This window comes from Heterodontus francisci, chromosome 9 (genome assembly GCF_036365525.1).
Source record: "Heterodontus francisci isolate sHetFra1 chromosome 9, sHetFra1.hap1, whole genome shotgun sequence".
NCBI classification, from domain to species: domain Eukaryota; kingdom Metazoa; phylum Chordata; class Chondrichthyes; order Heterodontiformes; family Heterodontidae; genus Heterodontus; species Heterodontus francisci.
The window spans coordinates 14,358,989-14,373,831 of NC_090379.1; the positions used below are offsets into that span (position 1 = coordinate 14,358,989).

General features: G+C 44.4%; 1 protein-coding gene across 1 annotated transcript in view; it reads right to left on the reverse strand.

Moving 5' to 3' along the window:
- Positions 1–14,843, reverse strand: part of tshr (thyroid stimulating hormone receptor) — an 86,998-nt gene that overhangs the window by 19,248 nt on the left and 52,907 nt on the right. Inside the window, exons 2-4 of the mRNA XM_068038133.1 lie at positions 9,370–9,441; positions 5,214–5,288; positions 1,893–1,967 (exon numbers count right to left, since the gene is read on the reverse strand). Of these exons, the coding sequence (XP_067894234.1) occupies positions 1,893–1,967; positions 5,214–5,288; positions 9,370–9,441 (222 nt within the window). The remainder of the gene's footprint in view (positions 1–1,892; positions 1,968–5,213; positions 5,289–9,369; positions 9,442–14,843) is intronic.

Below are 14,843 nucleotides of genomic sequence, written 5' to 3' on the forward strand. Positions count from 1 at the left end.
ACAAACAGCAATGTGATAATGCCCAGATCATCCATTTTTAGGTGTTGATTGAGGGATAAATATTAGTCATGACACTGGGGAGAACTCCCCTGCTCTTCTTTGAATAGTGCTACGGGATCATTCACCCGAGAGGGCACAGGGATTCTTGGTTTAACGTCCCATCCGCAAGACGGCATCTCCAACAGTGCAGCACTCCCTCAGTGCTGAATTGGAGTCTCAATGTTATGTGCTCAAGTCTCTGGAGTGGGATTTGAACCCACTCAGAGACGAGAGAGTTACCCATCATGCCTGCTTGTCCACAAATTGGCTGCTGCATCTCCTACATTTAGAACAGTTACTCCACTTCAAAAGTACATCATCCTAATCTATCTTTCGATGAGTGGGAAATGAGTTAACTGCGCTCTCTGATGTTGTTATAAAGCGGGAGCTACCTGTTTACTCATTCCAACAATTTCACCAGTGATACTGCACTAACACTGGATTTTATCGGTGATATATATTTGCCAGGTAATGGGAGGAGAAAAACTAGACATGTTTACATTTTCCTCTCCAAGCGGCCATTGCTCTTGTGTGAACCTGGACAATTAGTAGCCGTAGGCTACCCAACATTGCACACATCCCAGCCAACCATGGAGAAAGGATAAAGCTTGCATTTCTATAGCACCTCTCACTGCCTCAGGATGTCCCAAAGTGCTTCACGGCCAATGAAGTACTTTAAAGTCTAATTGTTGTTGTACGACCCTGATCTTATTCTCATGTGCTGTCCTCGTACCATTTCCAGCAAGGTTCTCTGGCAGCACGCTATTGGGAGCAGGAACCGTTGCCCAGGGAACTGAGGGCAATCATATCAGCCCCACCTAGAATAATAGAATAATATGGCAAGAAGGAGGTCACTCGGCCCATCGAGTCTGTGAGAGCAATCAAGTTAGTCCCGCTCCCCCGCTCTTTCCCTATATCCCTGCAATTTTATTCTCCTTCAAGTACTCACCCAATTCTCTTCTGAAAACTACGATTGAATTTGTATCCACCATCCTATCAGGTAATATATCCCAAATCCTAATCATTTGTTGAGCAAAAAAAAGTTTTTTTCATGTCACCTCTGGTTCTTTTGCCAGTCATCTTAAATCTGTGCCATCTGGTTATCAACCCTTCAGTCATTGGAAACAGTTTCTCGTTATTTAGTCTATCTAAACCCTTTATGATTTTAAACACCTCCGGCAAATCTCCTGTAGCCTTCACTGCTCTAAGGAGAATAACCCCAGCTTCTCCAGTCTATCCACATAACTGTAATCCCTCATCCCGGGAACCATCTCGTAAATCTCTTCTGTACCCTCGCCAAAGCCTTCATATCCTTCCTAAAGTGTGGTGCCCAGAATTGGACACAATACTCCAGCTGGGGCTAAGCCAGTGTTTTATAAAAGTTTAGCATAACTTCCTGGCTTTTGTACTCTGTATCTTTATTTATAAAGCACAGAATTCCAACCCTGGTGGGTTGAAGATGGAGGTGGGTGGGGAGGGGGTTCTGGATAGTAGGGTTCTGTTTATATGCACCTAACTGGGATATGTTCACAACTAGCAGGACATTTTTCCGTTAGTCTCATCTATAAAATGTCCACATTGTGCTGAAATAGCCAGATTATTTATCTCTATCTTTATTGAAGCTAGGACTAGAACTGAATGTAGATCAGTGATACAGGGACCAACACCAACTGCCCTCCAGACAAGTACAGTGAAGGGGCCAGCAAGACAAAAACACTGTGCCTTTAGAGAAAAAGTAAAGTTGCAAGGGATAGCAACTATTGCACCAATCTTCAAGGACTTCCCTTACCCCAGAACAATAATCCATTACACAAAACCACCAAAGGCGTTCAGTTCTGGGTTGCTATACTCACAGGTATTTTAGAATTGGGAGATTCTTGAAAGCATCTGGATCAATGTGACTCAAACTCTTTGCATTCCGTATTTCTCTGTTTAAAAAAAAAATGTTATTGGTGTATTTTGTTATTGTAGCTTCTCCCCCCTTAGTTTCTTCCCCTCCTGAAGAGACAGAACAGATTCAGGGTCAAATCCTTGAGTTTGCCTGATCACAGTATGGTTCTGCACTCTATGAGGCAGTGAAAGATACAATTCATTCTCTAATACCTCAACCAAATGACCAGATGTTAGCCTGGACTGTGATTGTTAGCAGGCTATGAACAGCATCACAGCTAAGTCCAATCCTGCCCTTATTATCTCCATACAAATAGACATTCCAGCAGGAATCACCAGATAGTGATCAGGAGCAGGGAACCATGATTCATTTTTCCTTTATTCGCTGCCTAGCCCAGAGGCGTTTCTGGAAAAAGACAACGATTGAAGAATACAAGATGTCAGGTTTTGAGATCAATTGGAAAGGGATGGGACCCTAAAATGGCCATTTCCTCCTCTTAAAAATTCACCTTAAATCAAAAGAATCTCATAAAACATACAAGGAACACTTCTTTTATTCTTTCATGGGATGTGAGCGTCGCTGGCAAGACCAGTATTTATTGCCCATCCCTAATTGCCCTTAGGAAGGTGGTGGTGAGCTGCCTTCTTGAACCGCTGCAGTCCTTGTGGTGCAGGTACATCCACTGTGCTGTTAGGGAAGGGAGTTCCAGGATTTTGACCTAGTGACAGTGAAGGAACGGCGATATAGTTCCAAGTCAGCATAGTGTGTGACTTGCAGGGGAACTTGCAGGTGGTGGTGTTCCCATGCATCTGCTGTCCTTGTCCTTCTAGGTGGTAGGGGTCATGGGTTTGGAAAGTGCTGTCGAAGGAGCCTTGGTGAGTTGCTGCAGTGCACCTTGTAGATGGTACACACTGCTGCCACTGTGTGGAGGGAGTGAATGTTGAAGGTACTGGATGGGATGCCGATCAAGCGGGCTGCTTTGTCCTGGATGGTGTCAAGCTTCTTGAGTGTTGTTGGAGCTGCACCCATCCAGGCTAGTGGAGAGTATTCCATCACACTCCTGACTTGTGCCTTGTAGATGGTGGACAGGCTTTGGGGAGTCAGGAGGTGAGTTACTCGCCTCAGAATTCCCAGCCTCTGCTTAAAGCTGAGCAAGCAGCTTAACAGATAGGAGTAAAAACAAGAAATGCTGGAAATACTCAGCAGGTCTGGCAGCATCTGTGGAGAGAGAAGCAGAGTTAACGTTTCAGGTCTGTGACCCTTCTTCAGAACCAGCAGATATTAGAAATGTGAAAGGTTTTAGGCTTGTCTGCCCATCTTCAGAGAAGGTCAGAGAAACTGGTTCAATCGGCCAAAGACCAGACATAATAGAAGTAGGATTTTCCTCCATTTAATTGTAATTTGAACTTCCTTAAATGATTGATTACACTTTGATCCAGCTATTAAACCAGTCCATTGAAGATCTTCCCCAGTTCTGTCTGCTCTCCCTGCAATACTGACAATGATTGCCTGGAGTTGATTAGAACTACACACACACACAATGGGCAACATGGTTCCATGCAGTTTGTTCCAGGACCGCACTCTTATAAATAATGAATGACAAAGTCAGGAAGAAGCTCTGAAGGATTTTCCAATGAGCAGAGCAGAACTGTGTTGTCCCCCTCTCCAGTATCGTGTATGCCTTCACCATATCGCAGTCTAATGCAAGTGAGGTACAATTATCTCAGATCAGGTCTCCAAGCAAACTCATTCCATGTTCCAAGTGCAGCTTACATTAGAATTCATAACCACATGCTGTTTTTGACTAAATTGGTTTTGACTAAATTGGTTAAAACCAGAGCATGTGATCCTTCCAGTTTCTGTTGTGATCTATGGTCTGCTTAATCAACAGTAACTTGCATTTAGATAGCACCTTTAACATACTTAAACATCCCAATGCACTTCACAGGAGCGTTATCAGAAGAAAATTAACACCGAGCCACATAAGGAGATATTAGGTTCCGATGAAGGGTCACTGACCCGAAACGTTAACTCTGCTTCTCTTTCCACAGATGCTGCCAGACCTGCTGAGTGGTTCCAGCATTTCTTGTTTTTATTTCAGGAGATATTAGGGCAGGTAATCACTAGCTTGGCCAGAAAGGTTTTAAGGTTTTAAGAAGGGTCTTAAAGGAGCAGAGAGAGTTAGAGAGGCGGAGATGTTTAGGGAGGGAATTCCAGAGCTTAGGACCCAAGTAGCTGAAGGCACAGCCGCCAAAGGTGAAGTTGATTCTGATTATCATCTTGGCTCAGATAATTCCTCTCACACCTCCAAATTAGCCATTCGTGGGTTCAAACCTCACTCCGGAACATGAGCACATAATCTTGGCTGACTCTTCAGTGCATTGCTGAGGGAGTGCTGCAGTGTCAGAGGTACCATCCTTCAGAGAATAGATGTTAAATTGAGTTCCTGCCCTCCTGTTCCAGTGTTTGAGTTGGATGTTGAGGATCCCATCAGATCAAAAGCAGGAATTTCTTCCTGGTGTCCTGGTCACAGCTTCGTTCCTCAATCAACATCCACCAGTAAAACGGATTAACTAGTCATTCATCTCATTGCTGTGTGTGGGATCTTGTTGAGCACAGACATTGCAATGTAAAAGTAACACATAGTGTGAAGCACTTAGCAATGATTCTGAGCAATGTGATCAAGTGCAACATTTTTAAAAGATATACTTTCATGGGATGTGTTATTTACAAGTCTTTCTACTTATTTTCCAATTTTTGACTGAAACAGTGTGAGAAGCCTGGATGGGAAGCCACCTCTAGACTCCAAGAGAACGAAATATCTAGAATATATACAGTATATACAACTCCCTCCCTCTCCCAACACCAAGATAGCCAAGGAGATCAGACAGCTGATGAAATCCTGCAACTGCCTCTCAAACTCTGGTGTAGGTTCTAAGTATGTAGGTGTTGCTGAAAGGCGAACATTCATTGACCATTCCTAGTTGCCCTTGAGAAGGTGGTGCTGAGTATGACAGCTTCTACTCAATATGAAAGCATAAGACCAGAAGGAGACAATTCAGCCTCTGGAGCCCTGATCCATCATTCAAGTAGACTATGGCTGAACTGTATCTCAACCCCATCGACCGCAATCCTTAAAACCCTTTTTTGAAATTTTCAGTTGCCTCCTCCCCCAAGCCTCAGCAGCTTTTTGGAGCTGAGAGTTCTAGATTTCCAAGCCCCCACTTTGTAACTTCAATCTCCAGGCCTTTGGGACGTGCAGGCTTAGTGAACAAATACTCACATGTGCGTGACTTTATCCAGATTGAAGAATGCATGTGCATCCACTGTCTGAAGCGTTGCATCGATGGAAATGTATCTGCAAGAGAAATGGAAAAAGGCTGTGGTGAGAAATGGGTTGAAACATTTTAAACAGGAGAGGTATCCTTTTTTTCTCAATTGTCACATTTAGACAAATACTAATTTGTTTAATCCTGTTACTGTAATTTCACACATCACCTTTTTACTAGATTTATTTCTTCATCTCCTTATCCGTCCTCTCCTAAAATTCTCATCCTCATTTTCAAATCCTTCCATGGTTGAGGAATGTAGGAACAGGAGGAGGCCATTCAGCCCCTCGAACCTGTTCCGCCAATCAAGGAGATCATGGCTGGTCTGTGACCTAACTCCATACACCCACTTTGCAATGTTTGCTTAAAAAATATCTACCGATCTCAGATTTAAAATTAACAATTGATCCAGCATCAATTGCCATTTGTGGAAGAGGGTTCCAAACTTCTACCACCATATGTGTGCAGAAGTGTTTCCTAATTTCACGTGTGAAAGGTTTGGCTTTCATTGTCAGACTCTACCCCAAGTCCTAGACTCCTCAACTAGTAGAAATAGTTTCTCTCTATCTATCCTCTCGGTTCACTTTAATATCAATGAAACAACCCCTCAACCTTCGAAATTCCAAGAACACAACCCTAGTTTGAGTAATCCCTCCTCGGAATTGGAGTCTAGGAATCATTCTAGTAAATCTCCACTGCACTCCCTCCAAGGCCAATATATCCTTCCTAAGGTGTGGTGCCTAGAACTGCTCACAGTGTTCCAGGTGTGGTCTAACCAGGGCTTTGTATAGCTGAAGCCCCTCCCTATCTCTGGAACCTTCTCCAATTCAAGTCTCTTGAGAATCTCTGATTTTCGTCACTCCACCATCAGTGATTGTGCCTTCAGTTGCCTGAGCACTAAGCTCTGGAATTCCCTCCCTAAACCTCTCCGCCTCTCCGCCTCTCCACCTCTCTCTCTCCTCCTTTAAGATGCTCCTTAAAACCTGTCACTGTCCCCTGTCCTAATATCCCCTTATGTGGCTCGCTGTCAAATTCTGCTTGATAATTGCTCCAGTGAAGAACCTTGAGGCATTTTATTACATAAAAGGTGCTGTATAAATGCAAGTTATTGTTGTTGACGGTCCTGATTTACACCATGCAGGTAAATCACAAGTATTTTCTCAAAGTGGTCGAGATTCATACTTGAGTTTAGACAATGAGTTTCATCAAGCTATTTGACCATGGATGGCAGCACAGCTGAGGCTGATTCTGTCTGAACAGGGGTATTTCCCAGCAGGTGAATGCGATCAGGGCCTTGGCTGGCATTTCACTCTCCCCCGTCCTCCCCCACTGGCCCAAGGCGGGGGGTGGGGGTGGTGGGTAATTGAGGCCAATTCTAGTGCCCAAATTGCTGCCCAGGCTGAGATTGAGCAACTCACACAGACTGGTGACCTATGGCACCCAGAATGGCAGCAGGCACATGGAGGCACCGTCACCCTCCAGATTCCTCTCCACATTACACACCATCCTGACCGGAAATATATCGATCGTTCCTTCATCATTGCTGGGTCAAATTCCCAACAGCCCATAAATGTTGCGGCTGCAAGAGCAGGTCAGAGGCTGGGAATTCTGTGGCAATTAACTCACCTCTTGACTCCCCAGTGCCTGTCCACCATCTACAAGACACAAGTCAGGAGTGTGACGGAATACACTCCACTTGCCTGGATGGGTGCAGCTCCAACAAAACTCAAGAAGCTCGACACCATCCAGGACAAAGCGGCCCACTTGATTACCACCCCATTCACCACCTTCAACATTCACTTCCTCCACCACTGACACACAGTGGCAATAGTGTGTACCATCTACAAGATGCACTGCAGCAATGCACCAAAGCTCCTTAGACAGATTTTCTAAACCCATGACCGCTACCAACTAGAAGGACAAGGGCAGCAGATGCATGGGAACACCACCACCTGCAAGTTCCCCTCACTGGCTGATGCATCAAACCAAGCAAGTGATCTCAAAAAGTAATGCTTCATACTTCATGTGTCAGCCATGGCTCAATGGGTATTGCTCTCACCTATTTGTCAGTAATGGTTGTGAGTTCAAGTCCCACTTCAGAGACTTTGAGAATGTAATCTAGGCTGATGCTCTCAGTGCAGTAATGAGGGAGTGCTGCACTGCCTGAGGTACAGTCTTTCAGATAAATTTCACTGACCAGAGGAAATCCTCCCTTGTTGATTAAGCTAAAGGTTGAAGCCCCAGACATTGGGGATAAATGAGGCTGCAAGTTTGCTGTCACAAACTGGGTTAAAGTGAAGGCCTGTTCTGTGCACAATGGTAATGGACACATCATGACCAATCACAGTAATGGCTCATACCTCCAGCTTCCTTGTGAATAACAGTCACAAGTTACGGCTGGTTTTTCCATTCATCAAGTCACAAGGCTAGCTGTGACCTGTTATCTCTAACAAGTTCAAATTTCCAAAGTGAACGATGCTGGTTTTATCATACATCAAGGTTTCAAATGCTCTATGTTGCAGCCTTTCTTTCTCTCTCTCTCTTCATTGCATCAGTATTGTTACAACTAGTATCCCCTGGAACTTTACTCTCTTGTTCCTAAACTGCACAAATGTGGCTACATCTTAGGCCAATTGACTTACAAATTGGAAGAAAATCAGTGGCCATTGATGCTGCATGGATTCTTTCCCCCTCCCAGTTATATCAAGTCCCCAAGTACAAAACCAGGCCATTCGGCCCAATTGGCCTGTGCTGTTTGAGCCTGCTTCTACCCCTCTTCACCTAAGTCTATCAGCATAACCTTCTATCCCTTTCTCCCTCATATACTTATCTAGATAAAATGAACCTATGTTATTTGCCTCAAATACTCCTTGTGGTAGCGAGTTCCACATTCTCACCATTCTCCTGAAGTTTCTCCTAAATATTGGGGACTAACTTATATTGATGTGTTGAAACCAGGATTCACTGGGGGGTTGTTTTTGACTCTGGAAAATAGTGTAGAACAGGTGATATCAGATCAGTCTCCTGTTATACATCTCTCTGCGTTTTCTGTTCCCAGCTCCATATTGCAACAGTTTGAGGAAAGTGATCTAGCAGACATATGGATTAAAAGTGCCTTTCCAAGTGGAGTAATGAAGACCTGCAGACAGCGGGAGAGAAAGGGAGCAAAGATGCTACAGTGAGTCAAACATTAAAGCACTGTTGGAATGGACAGACTACACTTTGAGGTTAAATAATTTTTAGGGTACTTTACAGGATATCAGATCCAGCCACAGCACCGGATATATTGGCACCTCCTAAGCACCAATAACCCAATCCCAGGTCTCTTCATGCTGGGACAGGATACAATTCAGCTGATCCTACAGATTCCCAGCTCGGGTGGATGCGAACCCCGCTGGATCCATGAACAGACCTGAAAATTGTCCCTTGTCTCCAGGCTCACACATGAAGCAAGGCTATTTGGGTTCAGTTCTGGCATGCAGCCAGTGCTGGTGAAATAATGCCAGGTGTCAGCCATGGATTTGCACTCCGACCTCTGAGTCAGAAGCTCATGTGTTCGAGCCTCATTCCAGAGACTTAAGCACATAATCCAGGCTGACACTCCTAGTGCAGTACTGAGGGAGTGCTGCACTGTTGGAGGTGCTGTCTTTGAGATGAATCAAGGCCCTGTTTGCCCTCTTGGATGAGATGTAATAGATCCCTATTTAAAGAAGAGCATATGGGTTCTTCCCAGTGTCCTGACCAAAACTTAACCCTCATCCAACATCACAAAAGCAGGTTAACTGATTGTGTATCTCATTGCTGCTTGCGGGAGCTTGCTGTGCACAAATTGGCTGCCATGTTTCCTTACGTTACATCAGTGACAACACTTCAAAAGTAGATCATTGGCTGTGATGTGCGGAGGATGTGAAAAGCACTATAGAAATGCAAGCTTTTCCTTTAATTGCCCCAGCACTTCAGGAGACAAGGAGGAAAAATAGGGAAACAAAAACCATTAAGCAAAAGGTCAACCATGCATATTTGTTCAGTCAGGGAATTTCACTTAAGTGGCAGGTCTAGTCTAGGCTAAAGAGAGTGTTAAATGGTCTGATAGGAATGACAAATACTTACATCCTTGAAATGTTTGGGAGCTTTGTAAAAGCTTCAGTGGGAATTGTCCTGAGTTGAGTCTCCATGAAACGGCTGTAAAACAAAAATCATGTTTAATTTTAAGTGTCACTGAAAGTGAATGCAACACTGATAACAGTAAAAACGAATGTTTTGCTCATCTTATTTTCTCACTTTGTTAATTTGACTGACACTTGCTAGCCTGCTGAGAAGCTGTTTGGACTTGAGACATCTCTGAGTCCATCAACAGCAAGATTCATCGTCAACCCGGCTGGGATCAGCAGGAACTGCGGGGGGTCGGGGGTACACCTGGGATCTTCCTGCTTTGCGTGGCTCAGCTCCCCATTAGCCAGCAGATATACTGAATTAAACCAACAACAACTTGCATTTATATAGCACCTTTAATGTAGTGAAACATCTCTAGGCGTTTCACAGGAACATTAACAAAAAATTGACACTCAGTGACATAAATATTTTACAGGTGACTAAAAGCTTAGTCAAAGAGGTAGGTTTTAAGGAGTGTCTTAGAGAGGATCTTTTTTTTTATTTTTCATGGGATGTGGGCGTCACTTGCCAGGCCAGCATTTATTGCCCATCCCTAATTGCCCTTGAGAAGGTGGTGGTGAGCTGCCTTCTTGAACCACTGCAGTCCATTTTGGGTTGATACACCCACAGTGCTGTTAGGAAGGGAGTTCCAGGATTTTGACCTAGCGACAGTGAAGGAACGGCGATATAGTTCCAAGTCAGGATGGTGTGTGACTTGGAGGGGAACTTGCAGGTGGTGGAGTTCCCATGCATTTGCTGCCCTTGTTCTTCTAGTTGGTAGAGGTCGCAGGTTTGGAAGGTGCTGTCTAAGGAGCCTTGGTGCATTGCTGCAGTGCATCTTGTAGATGGTACACACTGCTGCCACTGTGCGTCGGTGGTGGAGGGAGTGAATGTTTGTAGATGGGGTGCCAATCAAGCGGGTTGCTTTGTCCTGGATGGTGTCGAGCTTCTTGAGTGTTGTTGGAGCTGCACCCATCCAGGCAAGTGGAGAGTATTCCATCATAATCCTGCCGTTGATCATCTTTCAGTGTCCCAAAGTGGAGGGCATCCAAGTATGGACAATAGGATTGGACACGTCTGTGACTCACTCTCTGATTGAAAGACTCGCTGTCTTGGCTCAGTTGTAGTGAGTGAGATACCACATGGAGCTATGGCCTTGCAGGAGACAATGCCTTCAGAAGAGGGGACAACTAGGATCAAAGTTGCATGAGTTGGATGGGGTGGGGTGTGGGGGGGTGGTGGTGAGTGATAGGCTGGGGGGAGGCTGTGGGGAAGAAGAGGAACTTTCTTTAAAACTGAGCCTGGAGCTGTGCACCTCCAGGCCTATCTAAACGTGGGAGTGTCAGTGTAAGTGATCTGGGCCTCAGGAGTGGACTATTTTGTTTTAATGAAAAGTTGATGCTGAACTGAGCTTTAGCAAAGTCGTTAAATTGGAGGTAAGAATGGTTTTAGATCTGACTCCAATTGAACAGAAGGTTGCTGTATTTTTTTTTATTTTACAGAGACGTTTAACCTCAATAAAACCATGGCTGAGCTGAGAGCCCATTCTCTGTCATTAGCACTCCCACGGTGAAGTGGTTTCAGGTTTTTGTTAAAATATTAGAAAGAGAAACATGCATTTATATAGCGCCTTTCATGACCACAGGACATCCCAAAGCGCTTTACAGCGAATGAAGTACTTTTCAAGTGCAGTCACTGTTATAATGTAGGAAACACAGTAGTCAAGCTCCCACAAGCATCAATGTGATAATGACCAGATAATATGATTTTCTTTTTTAGTAATGTTGGATGCGGTATAAATATTGTCCAGGACACCGGGGATAACTCCTCTCCTCTTCTTCGAAATATACCATGGGATCTTTTATGTCCACTTTAGTGAGCAGGCAGAGCCTCAGTTTAACACCTCATCCACTGAAGATAGATGAACAAGACTTGGGCTGATAAGTGGCAGATATCATTTGCGCTACACAAGTATCAGGCAATGATGATCTCCAATAAGAGAGAATCTAACCATCTCCCCTTGGCATTCAATGACATTACCATCACTGAATCCCCCACAATCAACATCTTGGGGATAATCCATTGACCAGAAACTGAATTGAAGCAGCAATATAAATACTGTGACTACAAGAGCAGGTCAGAGGCTGGGAATTCTGCGGCGAGTAACTCACCTCCTGACTCCCCAAAGCCTGTCCACCATCTACAAGGCACAAGTCAGGAGTGTGATGGAATACTCTCCACTTGCCTGGATGAGTGCGGCTCCGACAACACTCAGGAAGCTCGACACCATCCAGGACAAAGCAGCCCGCGTGATCGGCACCCCATCCACCACCTTCAACATTCATTCCCTTTACCACCAACGCACAGTGGCAGCAGTGTGTACCATCTACAAGATGCACTGCAGCAATGCACCAAGGCTCCTTCGACAGCACCTTCCAAACCTGTGACCTCTATCACCTAGAAGGACAAGGACAGCAGATGCATGGGAACACCACCTGCAAGTTTCCCTCCAAGTCACACACTATCCTGACTTGGAACTATATCGCCGTTCCTTCACTGTCACTGGGTCAAAATCCTGGAACTCCCTTCCTAACAGCACTGTGGGTGTACCTACACCACATGGGCTGCAGCGGTTCAAGAAGGCAGCTCACCACCACCTTCTCAAGGGCAATTAGGGATGGGCAATAAATGCTGTCCTAGCCAGCGACACCCACATCCCATGAAAAATAAAAAAAAGGCAGGTATACATTATTAAGGCAGCTACATATTAGCGACCAATACAGCCGTTCCATGCTGTGCCGATGAGGACTCAAGGCAAATAGTATAACTGGATCAGATAGTCTTCAGTGTCATGCCGTTTCTTTGAATAGGAACAAGCAAATTCTATTTCTTTGTTTAGTGGCCCCTTCTAACCAGGCACTAGGCTCTTCACATTGTCATATTTAACACCCAACAAGGGTTACACATCCACCAGCTGCTCGATGGAAATAGATGAAAAGAGATAAAAGAATACAGTGGTGCTCATGAAGATGGGTAACTCCAAAGGAGCAAGGCTCAGCGGTAATCAGAATGTGTTACAGATAGTAGATAAGACAGTTGATTCTGGGGGTGAGGTTATTCGTCAAAGGAGATCTGCTCAGACTAGCTGCAGTGAAAAGAAAGCCTTGCATTTATATAGCGCCTTTCACAACTTCAGGACGTCTCAAAGCACCTTACAGCCCATGAAGTACTATCAAAGTGTAGTCACTACTGTAATGTAGTAAACGCAGCAGCCAACTTGAACACAGCAAGTTCCCAGAAGCAGCAATGTGGAAATAACCAGATAATCTGTTTTTATGATGTAGAGATTGAGGGCTAAATGTTGGCCAAGACACCAGGGCCAACTCCCGTGAAAGAATATGTGCAAACATTGCACCTGTTACTGCTGAACAAAATAAGTGACAGCCATTCGCTGGTTCATTCCTCAGGGCAATGCCTTGACCAATCAATCAAGCTGCCTGGTTTAAATTTTGAACAAAGCTTGGCAGTTAACTGTCAGTTCCCGTAAACTGGTGCATTCGCCGTGGCAACGCCTCTACCAATCAGAGTTCACTTGCCAACCAATCAGCACTCTCTTCTCATGCAGTATAAGTTGTTGTTTTCCCTTACATTGGTTATTCTTGCGATTGTCCTGATGAGTGCAAGACGAAAAGCTTTGACAACATGTCTCTATTTTCAGTGATACTCTACTATGTTAGCCTTGATTTTTGTGCTCAAGTCCTGGAGTAGGACTTGAACCCACACCCTTGTGATTTAGAGGCAGGTATCATTACATTCTGAGCTGCAGCTGACACTGAATTAGACATTGGCAATTCTTATTCCTTAAATACTCTTTCTGGAAAAGAGAAGCTGGTTTCAGATTCTTTGACATATTTTGAGTAGCCAGGATTAAGGGTCAAGATCATATTGCAGGACTGCAGTCACCTGGAAGAGTGGCAGTTTCCCTTCCCTGAATTACACTAGGAAACCAGTTGGGTTTGTACAACAGTCCAGTAAATGTCCACCACTGACCAAATTTTATTGAAGTCAATTTTACAATGTGGTATTTGAATTCACAATCACTGGTTAATGGCCCAGCACCAACATGCCCAGGCTGCCATAGCCAAGCCACATGCTAGCCAGAGGGCCCCCAAGAGAGTTAACTGGCTGCTGGGTCTAGAAAATCTTGACTGTCCTGTTCTGATAAAAACTTGTTGCTTGGGGCAATTTCTTCAGCTATACTCGTGGCAGTATCAGCTGTGAAGTTATTATAAAAACCCTAGAGGAACCATGCTTGGAGACTGGCCATGTAACTGGAGGCTAACCTCTATCACTGCTGTCAGAACAGTTAAAGACCTTGGTAGAGTATAGTAAAGGCACTTTGATATTAATTATATCAAGCACTTCCTGCAAGTCACAGGGGGAATTAATAAAAATATACTTTGGCAGACCCATGACCCAACAGCCAGTGAAATCTGTTCACAGCCAAGTTTTAGCCGCACGCATTTTATCTGTACGAATCATTTTTATTCTCAGCTTATTTCTTCAACCAGCTGAAGACACAACAACAATTTGCATTTATATAGCGCCTTTAAAGTAATACAATGTCCCAAGGCACTTCACGGGAGCGTTATTGAGCAAAGCTTGACATCGAGCCACAGAGGGAGATATTAGGAGAGGTGACCAAAAGCTTGGTCAAAGAGGTGGGTTTTAAAGTGCGTCTTAAAGGAGGAAAGAGAGGTAGAGAGGCAGAGAAGTTTAGTGAGGGAATTCCAGAGCTTAAGGCCCAGACAGTTGAAGGCATGACACCAATGGTAGAGTGATGACTATCAGGAATATGCAAAAGACCAGAATCGGAGCAGCACAGAGATCTGAGAGGGTTGTAGGGCTGATGGAGGTTACGGAGATAGGGAGAGGCGAGGCCGTGGAGGATTTGAAAACAAGGATGTGAGTGATCGAGGTTTAGGATTATACTTGGATACAGTCTTGGTGCTATTCCTGTAACTTTAACAAGTGTATCATCTGGGTCATGGTGACCAGGCATGAACATAATATTCTAAATGTGGCTTGTGTATCCCCGATATCATCGTTCCACCACTGGTGGCCATGTCTTCAGTTGTCTAGGCTTTAAGCTATGGAATTCGCTCCCTAAACCTCTCCACCTCTCTACCTCTCTTTCCTCCTTTAAGATGCTCCTTAAAGCCTACCTTAGCTGTAGAATGTGGAATCCATTTAACACTCTCTTTAAAACCAACCTCTTTGACCAAGCTTTTGGTCACTTGTCCTAATATCTCCTTATGTGGCTTGGTGTCAAACTTTGTTTGATTATGCTCCAGTGAAGTACCTTGGGACATTTTACTACATTAATGGCACTATTAATTAGTGATAAAAATTTCAGTTAGAGGGGTGAAGTG